Raw genomic sequence first — 12,900 nt, 5'->3', positions numbered from 1 at the left:
CATCACAGACTGTAAAGAAGATGATCCCGATTCTTCAAACATAATGGTGTAAATCAAAATATATTCACAGAAGGTGATGGAGTTTCATTGATGTACAAAGAAAAATTGGGGGGAAGCACTGGGAAATTTCAATACAATTAGAACTAGGGTTACTTTATTCCTGGTATAATCTGATTTTGTTAAGTGTAAGGATGAGCCATCCAGAAGCATTTACTGACAGCAATTATGAGACTGCTGTGATGCAAATATTTTCTGGTTTCAAAGCTGTGTCCTGAGCCATAAACTCCCCTAATTATTTCTAGGACAAACAGCAAATGAGCAATGTGTAGCATATAAAGGGTGATGCTAATTTATGACTACTTCAAAGTCAGGGAATCTGCCTTCATCAGGAAGAAGCCTCCACAAAAGTTTTCAGCACTGTTGCTGGAAGGAAAGCAATTACTAGATGCAAACCATAAATATTCCATTAAGGGCTCTGATTGCAAAAAGTGTGGTCAAAACCAGCACTGTCAGATTAATGCCATTACCTTTTTTATGGGAAGTGTTTGCCAACACAGTGATGAATCCAAGATCCAGAGTCATGTTTGAGAAGGCATTCTTGGCCACCACTTTCACTAGGAAAATACCTAGAGAAGACAAATGGCCAGTTAAGAGTAGCAGTGGGACCAGTCTATCAGGTTTGGGGAATAACATCCCATTTGTATAGAAAATCCTATTCTTTTCTGTTAAGAGTTTTCAGGGGTTTTTCTAATAGGTGTCCTCTACTGGAAGGTTTTTCAAGGAATATTCCTCTTTATCTCAACTTCTGATAAGCCATCTGCCTCTGTCCTAGCCCTTGCCATGCTGTTCTTTGCCAGCTGTTTGTATTATCACACAGTAAACTAGAGGTGTAAAAATATTGAAGTCCAAAGGAGTTCAGGCATCTTGAGAGAGCAGCTGCCTCATTTGAAAATTTCTGCCTCAAAGAATGAGATGTTCAGATGGGTACAGGAAGACCTAATAAAACTTTTAATATTGAATAATTTTAAAACATCAAATGAAATTATAATTAGCTTCTACTGTTCCAGCCTTGGCATAGGATTGGAATAGTTCACTGGAGGATGGAATTTTTTTATCTTCTGCCACTGAATTAACTCCTTAGTACAAACTCCTTAATTTCACATTCTAAAGGCCTTGATTGCTTAGTAATGGAAAGAAAATATTACTTAAAAGCTTATTCATAATTGAGTCCAACAAAAACTACGTGTTAGAAATGGGCACACAGAAAAGCTCCCCTTTTGTTTATCATCTCTACTGAGAACTCCTCAGATGGTTAATTACTTCAGTGTAAAATGCAGAGGAGTCTAAACTTGAAATGTCATACATATGAACAAACAGGAGGAAAACACTTTGTGATTCAGGAAAATGTCCTCATTTGTACTTGAATCAGATTGTGTCATAAAAAAATAAACCCTATGTCTTTTTACTGTGTTTTTTCCATTGCAAGGCTCAGGTGAAGCCTTGCTTTCAGTCTCAGGGGGAGGCCCATTTGTCAGGTCAAAGTTTTTAGCTCCCTTACAAGTCACTACAACCGTGCTGCTCACACTGCTCTGCACACCAAGTTTAGCAGTCAGAAAAGCCACCAAATTCAGCTGTACATGTTTGTCCCCCAGCCCAGGATGCTGTGAGTCTTTCTGTGAACTCAGCTGTGAGTGTTTGGGAAGCACAGGAGGTGTCAGTGCTGTACCTTCTGAGGGCACAGGAACCACGTATGTCTGAGGTTCCCCACGAGGACCATCTTCCGTGTGAGAGTGAGTTCCGTTGGATCCCATCACCTCAAATGTCACCTCATCTGGGGCACCATGAGACACAGAGACATTCACCTCCAAATTCTCCCCCAGCTGCAGAGTGTGGGAAGCCAGTGCAGCCTGAAGCCCAGAGATTGGCTCAACTAAGTGAACAGCAAAAGTCTGGGAGATCTCTGACGCTGTCGTGTTGCTGGATGCTCGGATTTCCAGCTGATGTATCCCTGGGCCTAGCAGCTCTTGAGAGGCACTGTCCAGTGTCAGGTTATGAGGGGCAATTCCTTCCTTTGCACTGGATTCAGCCAGGGTTATGTTATCTGCTGACATAATGTAGGTCACTCCATTGCCTGCAAAAACACACACCGACATTTCTCACAGCTTGTGTAATAGGCCAACCAATTCCAGCTGCTTTGTGCAGCACTCCAGTATTTATGCAGGAGTCACAAGAACTGCAGCAATGCAGTCTTTTTTAATAAAGTCACTTTAGGTGATTTTATGGAAGTCTATCATGGGTTTCCTGCTGGTACTATTTGGGCAGCCAAGAGAATTCATACACTACTGAATTTTATTTTTTCCGCATAAATATGGCTTCCAGAAACTTGAAGTGAGAAATGTACACCAGCAAATGTGCCCAGCTCAGTGTGGAATCCTCTTACCCTCAATCAGAGAAGCATTGCTGTGAATTTCTAACTTCAAATACAGAAACATTCTGACTGGTATCCTGTGGATTTATGTGACTAAAGTTAGAGTTCATGCTCTGACAGAGCTCATGCTCTATCAGTTTTGTGAATAGGAAAAAATCATTTGTACTTATGTTTTACGTGGTGAAATACCTCTGAGAAAGAAGCCCTCCAATGCACCTGAGAGCATTCAGCAGCAGGAATGAGAGGGAAAGCCTTCTCTAAAAAGAAGGATTGCTTTGCATAATGAAAATCTTGCTTCTGTCCCGTGGGTGGCATAATATTTATCCTGCCCTTGAAATTATGCAGAGAAATTACCCTCACCTCCATTGAGTTCCACCTGAATCCACAACACCTCCCCATACAGTGCACGGCAGTGAGAGCTGTTCCCAGTTCCATACTGGCTGTAGCACCCAGTAATGCTCAGTTGATCCATCTTATCTTGGACAGTCACCTGCCTCTGTGCCATCACGTGCCATTCGCTAGTGGTGCATTCCACAAAAACAGTGAACTCTCCAGGAGAGGAGTATCTGTGTGTGATGTTGCTGACCAGCCTGCAATAGAAAGAGAACAGCTGCTTGTTGTGGAAGACTGTCCTGGGAAGTCCTTCACCCTACGTGGTAACATGGTCACATTCCCAAATTTCTGACCTGGCTCAGCAATCCTGCAATCACTGTAATCCCTTGTTTATTTGCATAGAATTTGTGGGGTTGAAGATTGTCCCCTTCTTCCATCTATGGTGTTATTAGGGCTGTATATCAGGGTGGTCATTCCCAAAGCACATCTATAAGGGTGGGGACATTTTGCTGTCAAGTAGGGAGATGACAGGTTTTGGGTGCAGCTGCTTCTGTCCTCGCCCGTGCCAGCAAAAATGTCTCTTCACTCCTGGGTCTGGTGCAGCTCCAGTCAGGATAACAGTGGGAGATGAATGGCTGTGGGGGTTGCTGTTATCACTAACACACAAAGGGAGATGGTGCAAAGAGCCTCAGGATATCCTTCCTGAATTATAAACACCATGGAAGGCAAATCAGCAATATTCCTGACACTCTTCTCTCTGAACTCCTTAGATTCTTACCATGGTATCACCCAGCAAAGGCAAAGACCAGGACATATCACCCCTGATAATGTATATTTTTCATTAGGTGTTTGAATGAAGAAACAGTTTTCACTCTAGCTGGACTTCCAGAACATGCCAAAGACAAGATCAGACCAGAAAAGGCAATTCCTGTAAGAGTGGGTATCAGACTGGACACAGAACACAGGTGAGCATATCTGTGAGCTATTTAGTAAATTAAGTGCTTCCCATAAAACCAGCAAGCCTCTGCTTACAGCTGGCAAATATATTTTACATTAAGGCTCACTATTAAAGATTTTTTTCTCAAGTTCTTTACAGCTACAGGCCTGTGTCTGTAGCTCTGAAAGGAAGTTTACTATTTCTAGTACATTAATTCTTTTTGGTTTTCATTCTTGTACTCTTTGTTTTCCTAGTTCACTCAAGTAGGATTCCATCAGTAGATAAATAAATTTCTAGAGCCCTTCTCTGTCATTCCCAGCACTTGGACAAAATTTGATTTTTAAATCCAACAGAAAAATGTTTGATCTCCTAAAGATAGAATTTTTATGCAAATGAAAAAAAAATAAAAAGTCCAGAATGTCCTTGTTACATTTTAAATGTTATAAAAAATACTCTTTAAAGTTAAGAAAATAATGTTTGCATATTCCTTGGCAATTACTGACATGTTTTCAGTAATTTTGAGCCTTAGGATCTGTAATAAATTCTCTTAGAACTAGGAAACACTTGTTACAATAAACAGAAGAAATATTGTGGTTGGCAGCTTGACATAAAATTCTGTAGTAGTTTCAAAAGAGGGTTCTGCAGATCCAAGTGTCTTGTAGTTATGGTCTATTATTAATCTACATAATTTTTAACATATCATTTATGAGACTGGGAACATTCAATAAAGTGCAAGCAATGAAATGTAGTGTTTGTCTGATGATACAGGAAGGATATATCTTACGTTGGAGGGTAGTAAGGATCGATAGTGTGACCATCTCCAGTGCTGATGGTACAGGACAGGTTGCCAGAGTATGGTGAGAGCAGCCAGTTCAGACTGACCGTGATATTTTCAAAGACAAAACATGAATCTGTCACAACCAGCTGCAGACCTGTAAAACACAATGACAGAACTCCATGCCAGTGTTTGCCTGCATTTCTTACATAATTCAATTCATTTTCATGCATTGAGAGCCAGCCTGCTCCAAAACAGAGTTGATTTGTGTGCGTTGGTGGTGTGACAGGGAGCTGATTCTTTTCCATACCTACTGGTCAAGATTCCTGTTGGACATAATTTTATTCCAGTGTGGTTTATGTGTCTGGATTTCCAAGCTTTGTATTCTACCCAAACCCTTCAGTTAGGGCAGGTAATCTACGTTTTCATGCTTATTTTTAGTGGTCACTGCTATTGCAGTTTCTTCCCTGAGGATGGAGCAGTGATTTTTAAGATAAATATCAATGGTCACAGAGCAAAGAGCAAAAAGCAGGGCAGGGGTTTGGTGTTGCCAGCCCCCTCCCTCTTACCTTCCTTGCAGTGGTATTGAATAGACAAATAGCTTCCCCAAGCTGGACAAGGATCTCCAAAGAAAGTGCCATCTGCTGTCACCTGGCAGGCCTGGAGACCGTGACACTGGCCTGGAAAGAAGGAGAGCTTTATATCAAATGGTGGGTTTTGTCTTTGACTGTCACAACAGAGGAACAAAAAGCAGAGGAGAAGCAATACCATGTCACTGATTTCCAGACAAACTTCCACATCACTTTGGCTGTAGTGTGTTGCTTAATGCCTGGTATTTCTTAGCACCATTTCATTTTTTTGGAATAAAGCTGAGTCAGAGCGGGTAGAAAAGCCCAAAGAATCCCCACAGGGATGGGTCACAGTCACTGTTTAGTCTGGGAAGCAGCAGAGCCCTTGGCCCCAGGGGGCTGAGTGCTCCACACACAGAAGGGAGCAGCAGGTCCCTCCTGCCCTCGTGTTCCTGTGGGTGTCAACCCTGCTGGGTTGGAGTTGGGTTTGTCTGGATGTGTCCTCTCCCATCTCTGCCAAACCTGGCATCTCCCATTGAGTTTGTCAGGGAGTAATGTGCCCACATACTTTCTTCACGCAGCGAGAGGAGCCAGGTACACCCTTGTTCTCCAATTGCTCCTCCTCTCCTTCTCTGAATCTTTGCTCCTCACAAAGTCCCTCCTTTTGCTCCTCCTCCCCTTCTCAGACTCTTCTTCCTCCAAAGTCCCTCCTTTCTATCCAGCCTCCTGTAGGAACCTCCTCCCTGTCAGAAGTTCTCTGTAATCCCCTTCATTTTAGGAATAATCCACTTTCCCATTAACAAACTCCACTGAAATACAAGATAAAGTACTTCAGGGACCAGGAACTTTGGCACATACTCTCTGTTTCTGACAAGCAATGCCATAAATTACCTGCTACTTCATCTTTGACACTGATCCAGCTGCAGCCTTCATCTGTATCCTCCTGGAGAGGAGTCTCAGACACACAGTAATGAGGGGTCTTCCGTCCATAGAAGCTCTCTCCAATTTGAATAACTTCTCCAGATCCACACTGCACGGTGGCATTGTAATTATCACATGCAATGCTCTGGCCAGATTCTAGTAGCAAAAAAAAAAAAAAATCTAACTTTTTGCATTTCTGAAAAATCCTGCGACAGTTCTACTGCATGTCCCCTTTTTTTGTTTCTCTTTCTTTCCTTTCCTCCCTTCTAAGCTAAAAAATTAAGAAAATGAAAAAAACCCCCACTCAAATAATAAATAATTTTATTTTTAAAAAATCAAAATTAATAGATTTATGTTTTTACTGCCTGAAACAAAACATTGAGGACATTTTCAGAAAACAAAACTATTTTAATCTAAAAAGTCAACCTTTTTTTTGGGGAAAAGTCTTAGCATTTGTTTGACTTGCAATACTGGAAGGTTTAAAGTTACTCTTTACTTCCAAAAGAGCCTCGTGGCGGTGTGTGATTTGCATAATCTTCAGGTAATTGCTGAGGAGAAGAGTTTGCATATTAAGTGTGGGACCTGATCTCATTTCTGCTACAGAGACACCTTTGTTCCTGTGTGATATTCAGTCCTGACTTCATTCAGCAGGACTGCTCGGAAGAGTAAGGTCATAGCTCTCAATGCATACACCTCATTCTTTGATTAATCTAGGACAGTTAATTATCTGTCAGAATTCTTAGTATCCTGTAGTAATCAGGATACTTAATACCCTGAAGAGGAGGATGTGAAAGACTGCTCCCATATGGGAGTGTTGCAAAAGAATGTTTTTGTTTCAGCTGTCCCAGGTTTAAAGACGTTGTCCTCCAGTTGCTGTTTGGATCATTCCCCTCAGGTCCCTCTATGAACTGTGCCAGTGTGTGCACACTGCAATAATTGTGTGCTATTGTTATTTAAAGGCTAAGGCTAAGCCTGGCTGTAACTATAGCAACATGATCAGTTTACAGATTAGAGCTCTCTAAATAAGCTTGAAAAATAACTTGCTGTTGAATTCTAGTCCAGACTATTATCTCGTGCATTTTTTTGGTTCTTTACTTTATATAAAGATTTCCTGCAGTCTTTGCTGTCTCAGCAACTTTTACATGGAAAGGTGCTCAAAACCTGATTTGCATTCCTATGTACAGACCCTGGTTCAATACACACATATTTACTACAATAAATTGCTAACCCACAGAGCACCAAATAGTAGAACTAAATAATAAGAAACACAAATAATGCTCGGGTAGATGGGCAAAGGAAGGATGAAGACAGAACATTGTCTGGTCAGTTGATTGTGCACATATTCCTAGCTCAGATGATCAAGTAGACAAGTTACCAGGCATCAGAGAGATTAAATACAAATATTGGTACTATATGGAGCCACTATTCATTTCAGTGTTGGTGAGCACCAAGCTCACAGTAGCCATGTATGAAGCTGTGAAGTACCACTACATCCATTTTACAGAAAAACCGTGGCACTGTCAAGTTGTGGGAATTTCCAAACATTTATCACCCAGAGAAGCTAATGAAAATATTTCCCATTTCTTTGGGATATTGGATCTAATTCCTTGCATGCAAAGCTGGTAAAAGAGGACTCTTTTACTCATGTGTGAATGCACGTGGGCTGTAGATACTGAAAACAAGGCTATAATTGTCTCAACAATCTGGTTTCCTGTGTAGTGGAATGATGGATGTAGTGTAGGATATTGTTGCCCAATAATGCAAACTCTCTTTGAATTTAATGGGCTCTAAGTCAGATCCTATGGTAACAAATGATAGTTTCCTTGCAAGCAGACAGTTGTCTACTGTGGCTGTAATGGAAAAATAATTTTAGTCTGTTTTTGCAAGGAAAATAAGCTTAAGGGATTGTGCTGTCTGCCAATTTCCTCTCCCCCAATCATTTTTAATGTTAGTCATCTTCAGCCAAATTTGATATAAACCTCAAAACACCCTAAAATTTCATGAAAAGCAATTGCTAGGGAGAAGAGAAAGAGCTACATCACTGCCTCTAATTAGGACTAGGGATTATAATCCTGTTTATCTGCTCCAAGATGTGGGATTCCACTGGCCAACCCATACAGCTGGAGCTCTGGAGCAGCTGCAGAGCTGCAGGGGAGGGAGCTGAGGGAATGAAAAATATTTGCAGAGGTGGGACGTGCTGGGGATTTGGGAGTGAACTGGGAGTGTTGAGGAGGAGGGTAGGGAGGGGATGTGGAACAGAAAATCAGGAGAGGAAATAAAACATTATTAGCTTTGCTTATTGCAGAACAGCTTGGTATTAATATCAGAAGTAGAAGAGTGCTGGACCAGGGCAGCAGCACTTCTAGGGCTTGTGGAAACCTGTACTTGCATACTTGATTCAAAGTCTTTTTATGTTAGTGAGCCCACAGCCAGACTATCCTTCCAGTGCTTATGACCTCAGTTCTAGTTACAGTTTAAAGCACTGATGTGCAAAGTGCGAGGAACACAAATTCCCCTCATATCTATATGTTGAATGGGATGATATTGCAGGCATTCCTTTCCAGGACTGTTTGTTCCAAGTCACAATCTAAGGGACACAATGTCTGTAGATTTTCTGCCTGAGCACTAAAATGCCATCAGGAAGCACAGGTTCCTGTCTGGTTCCTTAACCCGGGGATGCCCTTGAACTTTACCTGATGGAGGGGTCTAGGAAGAAACAGGAAAAACTCGCTCTCGCTTTTGCTCACTCCAGGCTGCCAGGAGTGGTTTCTCTGAAAGCCTGGCTGTATTTTTGCTTCAGTTACAAATGGAAATTATTTTGGCATGTGTTTATGATCAAGAATGTCTTCACAGGGCAGTCATATAGGTCCCACCTCGCTCAGGTGCTATGGGGATGTGGGAGTTTATTCTTGCAACCATGCTTTAAAGTAGCCAGCTGATGTCCACTGTGGTCATGGACAGCTACACATGAGATTCACTCTCAGACCCATCTCTGCTTCACTAGCCCTCTGCTGGCACCCTGGACCTCAACAGTGGGTTGCTGAACACCTGTATCTCCTAATGATTTCTGGGTTCTTCCTTCTTCAGATCAGGTCTTACAACAGCACACTGGAAAAAGAGCAACTGCTGGGGTTATATTTTGCTTGTTTCCATTTAATAAGATTGATGAAGTTATTGCCCAGCTACTTTGAAAGCAACAAGGCAATTTATGCCCAGTTGTGATCACGGCACACTCACTTTGCTGCTCCAGCTCTTGTGTATCTTACCAAACTCACAAATGAAGTCAAATTCCTGGCTGCAATTTTCAGTCACACCCCACTGATACTTGGCATTCTTCAGGATGTACCCACATGTGGATGAGATGGAAGATGGTTGATCCTTGTACCAGTTAGTGTAGCTTATATTTGAAGTGTCCAGCCAAATCATCGACCCTGTGAACAAAGAAATTGTGTCCTGAATGTTTATTTTCTACAGTAATTCAATTAAGAGTCAGAGCCTGCAGAGCAGGATTGTAGCCCTGCTCCTACTGAAGCAGAGGTGGTTTAGTCTGGGTAAGGATCTTCAATTACATTTTATATTGAACCTGATACAATCATTAAAAGAGACACTGCCCCTTTGTCCTGTGATCCCAGCCTCAAGATTCCACCCTTTTGCTTGCATCAGACCTTGCAGCACTTCCTCGTGGGATGAATTGGCTCAGCCTGCTCTTCCACTGGAGACCTAACCCAGCATATTTGTTTCACTGGGTCAGCAGCTGATCTAATAAATCATGTGTTCACACAACCACAAGACCCAGTGGAAAGGGAGATAATATGCAATTGGGAAGTGAAGCAGGCAATTAAAAACATCTTACTATAGATCTGAAGATACAGCAACAAAAGACAGAGGCTTCTCAGCAGATATCTACAGAGGGACTGATTGCATTTTCTACCATGTTAAGAAAGCATCACGGGCTGGTACAGATTTAAAGATGAGATTCTAAAACCACCTACCGTCAGTAGTTTCATTCTGCAAGGAGTTTGAGATCAGTCCTATCCACCACTCCTGATCCTCAGCAATATGTTTTTGCAAAAACTCTTGAGTTTCCTCATTTTGAATAAAGACAAGGTGCCCTCCTCCTCTCTCACACCAGCTCTGGGCACTTGTAAAGGTTTGCTGGAGTCTCACAAACTCGTAGCAGGAACGGTTGAAAGCTTGCTGGTACTTTGAGCAGGGGGTTCCTTCATCATCAGTTGCTTCCTCCCCAGCCAAGCATCCAGCAAGAGAAACCAGAACTGCAATCCCCAGCCACATTCCCAGCTCAGTGCCCTGTGTGGCCCTCGTCCTGCTTACCACACCACCACTCCTTTTGCTGCCTTCTTCAAAAGCTTGAGATGTCATCCCCGTCACGTCACCAGCATTTCTCCTCTTTGCTGCTTCCCACAGCAGCAGCAACTGAGCGTGGAACAGGTTGCTTGCAATATATAATGGTGATTGTGTCTGAGGAGACACACAACAGGTGCTGGTGCTGAGCCACTGCAAGGGCCTTGTGAGACCCATTGTGCAAATGTCACATCCCAGGCGGGATCAGTTTGAAGGGAACACATTAAAGCATTGCTTTCCTCACGAGCAGACAAGATAAAGTTGATGTATGCTGCTGTTGGACACATGGGAAAGTGAGATAAAGCTCCTCCATCAAAGGCATCATTGTGCAAACGTTAAAGCTGGAGGTCTTTCTAACAACAACAAAGAGATACAATAATAGGAATGAGAGGAGAATGAGGAAAGTGAGCAAAGCAAGGAGTTATGAGATGAGAAAACACATACTGCTCCTCTAGATACAATTTAAAAATTTTAAAACTATTTAATGGTTTTGCATTGCTTTATTTTTAACAATTGTTGTTTGAGGTGCTTCTTTTGGATGCTAATGCAATGTCTATCATTATTGAATCGTATTCATCCTGCCCACCTGTTTACACATATGCAGGTTAATCTCAGCTGTTCCAAGAAAGTTTCATTTTGAACTGTTGTGTCTTAGAATTCCACACCCCAAGTGAAATGCTCCTGTCATCCCTTAAAAGCTAAGTTGCTCAGCTTCATAGAGCTACAGTATTTATACCTGCTGGGAGGTGGAGGAGAAGACCTGAAGTTAAAATAATGATTTAGAAAAGATGAAAATATTGCCTTAATCATCAGAACTACTTGGGAGCCCTATGTGCATATTCCAAAGGCTGCTGATGGACTTCAGGAAGCAAGCCTGAAGGAAATCCCTAAGAGCACCTCAGCTTCCTTAAGAAAGATACCCATCAGGTTCACAAAGCCTCAGTAGAAACACAGCACAAAGAAGGATCTGTAGCTATTGTGATCCTCCTGCCCTTGGCATGAACTCCATTGGATTTGATGCCATTATTACTAATTTATGGCACCATAACCCAAAACTGAAAGAACATGCACTTATATTTAGCCATGGATCAGTGAGCCAGTTCCTGCATCCCAGAGGTGCAGGAATCTGAGATGTTGGATGGATTCCTGCATTGCAGAAATGCCTCCTGCATTGTTGCACCGGGGAGCTGAGGGCAGTGCCCACACCTGCACTGTGCCAGTGCAGCCCCAGCTTTAAAGCTTCCTGCCAAAGTCAAGTATGTGCACTGCATCCAGTCAAACATTTAAGAGTGGTCTTCAATCCCAAGACCTTTCTGGACCTCCAGTTCGTGGCTGTCTTGCTCAGCTGGATAAAGCAGGACTATGAAGAGGGTTTTCAAGATAAAGTTCATGGGAAAGTGTTTAATGGGTAGAACAATTGTGGGGGATGAGAGGAAAGGAGAAGAAAATGCACTATGATGCCTCCATAGACACTGTGCTGGATGTTTTCTTTCTCACCACACCTGCAAATCAAGACTTCAGCTGTGGAACCATTGGAGCAGATCCCACATGAATTTCTGACTGATTAATAGGGAGAGCTTATGGAGGAGCTGAGATGTGAATATTCTGACTGGGTTTCTCTGCTCAGGAGAAGGCCAACCCATAATTAAATTATCTGACGGATCTGGGCCAGACACCCATCCCCTTCCTGGAAGAGACCATGTAACTATGATTATCACCTGGTTCTGTTGGGAATGTCTACAATTTAGGAATCCCTTTTGGGCCACATACAAAACTTCACAGGCATCAGTTTGGGAACCCCCAACCCCACTGTTTTACATCCAAGCTGCTGCAGCAGGCAGAGCTGGGGGCACCTGCTCTTCAGTCAGTTGGCCACTGTATATTTGCATGACATTTTCTTCAGAGTCTTTGCTTCTTCTGGGGCCCTGCTGGCTTGCCAGGCTTTGCAGAAGCTGGCAGCCAGCCCCCACACCCACTTTGGCCTTCGAGATATGAGAAACACAGCCCGTTCCTGCAAGCACAGGTGTGATGGAGGAGACTTGACTTAAACGTATCAGGCTTAGTGACACAGCCTGAGCATTCCCAGTGGGTGCCTTTGGCTCACTTTTGTGAGGAATGTGTTCTCTAGCATCATCCAGCTCTCTCTCTGCAACTGGAAGTGTGACTACATGGACATACTGCTAAAAATGCCAGAGCTGGGGGTGCCACAGGCTGTCCTCTGGGAATCTGCTCCAAAGCCATTGAAATTAATGGAAGTCTTGTCTCTGGCTTCGACGGATTTTGAAACAGGCCCTGAAAAAGAACAAATAATGTTTGGAAACGTCTACAAATAAAGCCAAGCTCTCCAAGTGAGTCTACTGTTGGCAATTTCTATAGCAATGTGCATTTTTTTCCTAATCTACGGTTGCTATAAGTAACTCTTCAGCTGCCTGCAGCAGATGGAGAATGGAAGAAAGACAATTTCCCTCCTTTTGCAGTTTGTTGACTTCATATATTTTAGTGCCAGTAGAGCAGTCTGTCAGTTTATTCTGTTTACCACAGGAAAGAGAGAAGCATTTACACGAAAAGAAAATAC

At 42.6% G+C, this 12,900-nt stretch overlaps 1 protein-coding gene across 1 annotated transcript in view; it reads right to left on the bottom strand.

Moving 5' to 3' along the window:
- Positions 1–11,140, bottom strand: part of PKD1L2 (polycystin 1 like 2) — a 39,190-nt gene extending 28,050 nt beyond the window's left edge. The window contains exons 1-8 of the mRNA XM_027684913.1: positions 9,956–11,140; positions 9,230–9,394; positions 5,934–6,119; positions 5,043–5,153; positions 4,483–4,630; positions 2,789–3,018; positions 1,727–2,131; positions 450–626 (exon numbers count right to left, since the gene is read on the bottom strand). Of these exons, the coding sequence (XP_027540714.1) occupies positions 450–626; positions 1,727–2,131; positions 2,789–3,018; positions 4,483–4,630; positions 5,043–5,153; positions 5,934–6,119; positions 9,230–9,394; positions 9,956–10,502 (1,969 nt within the window). The 5' untranslated portion in view covers positions 10,503–11,140. The remainder of the gene's footprint in view (positions 1–449; positions 627–1,726; positions 2,132–2,788; positions 3,019–4,482; positions 4,631–5,042; positions 5,154–5,933; positions 6,120–9,229; positions 9,395–9,955) is intronic.
- Between the last annotated feature and the right edge of the window lie 1,760 nt (positions 11,141–12,900).

This window comes from Neopelma chrysocephalum, unplaced genomic scaffold (genome assembly GCF_003984885.1).
Source record: "Neopelma chrysocephalum unplaced genomic scaffold, ASM398488v2 Primary Assembly neopelma1_68, whole genome shotgun sequence".
NCBI classification, from domain to species: Eukaryota; Metazoa; Chordata; class Aves; order Passeriformes; family Pipridae; genus Neopelma; species Neopelma chrysocephalum.
Note: the sequence above shows the minus strand (reverse complement) of the source record. Positions and strands in the feature narration are given on the sequence as shown.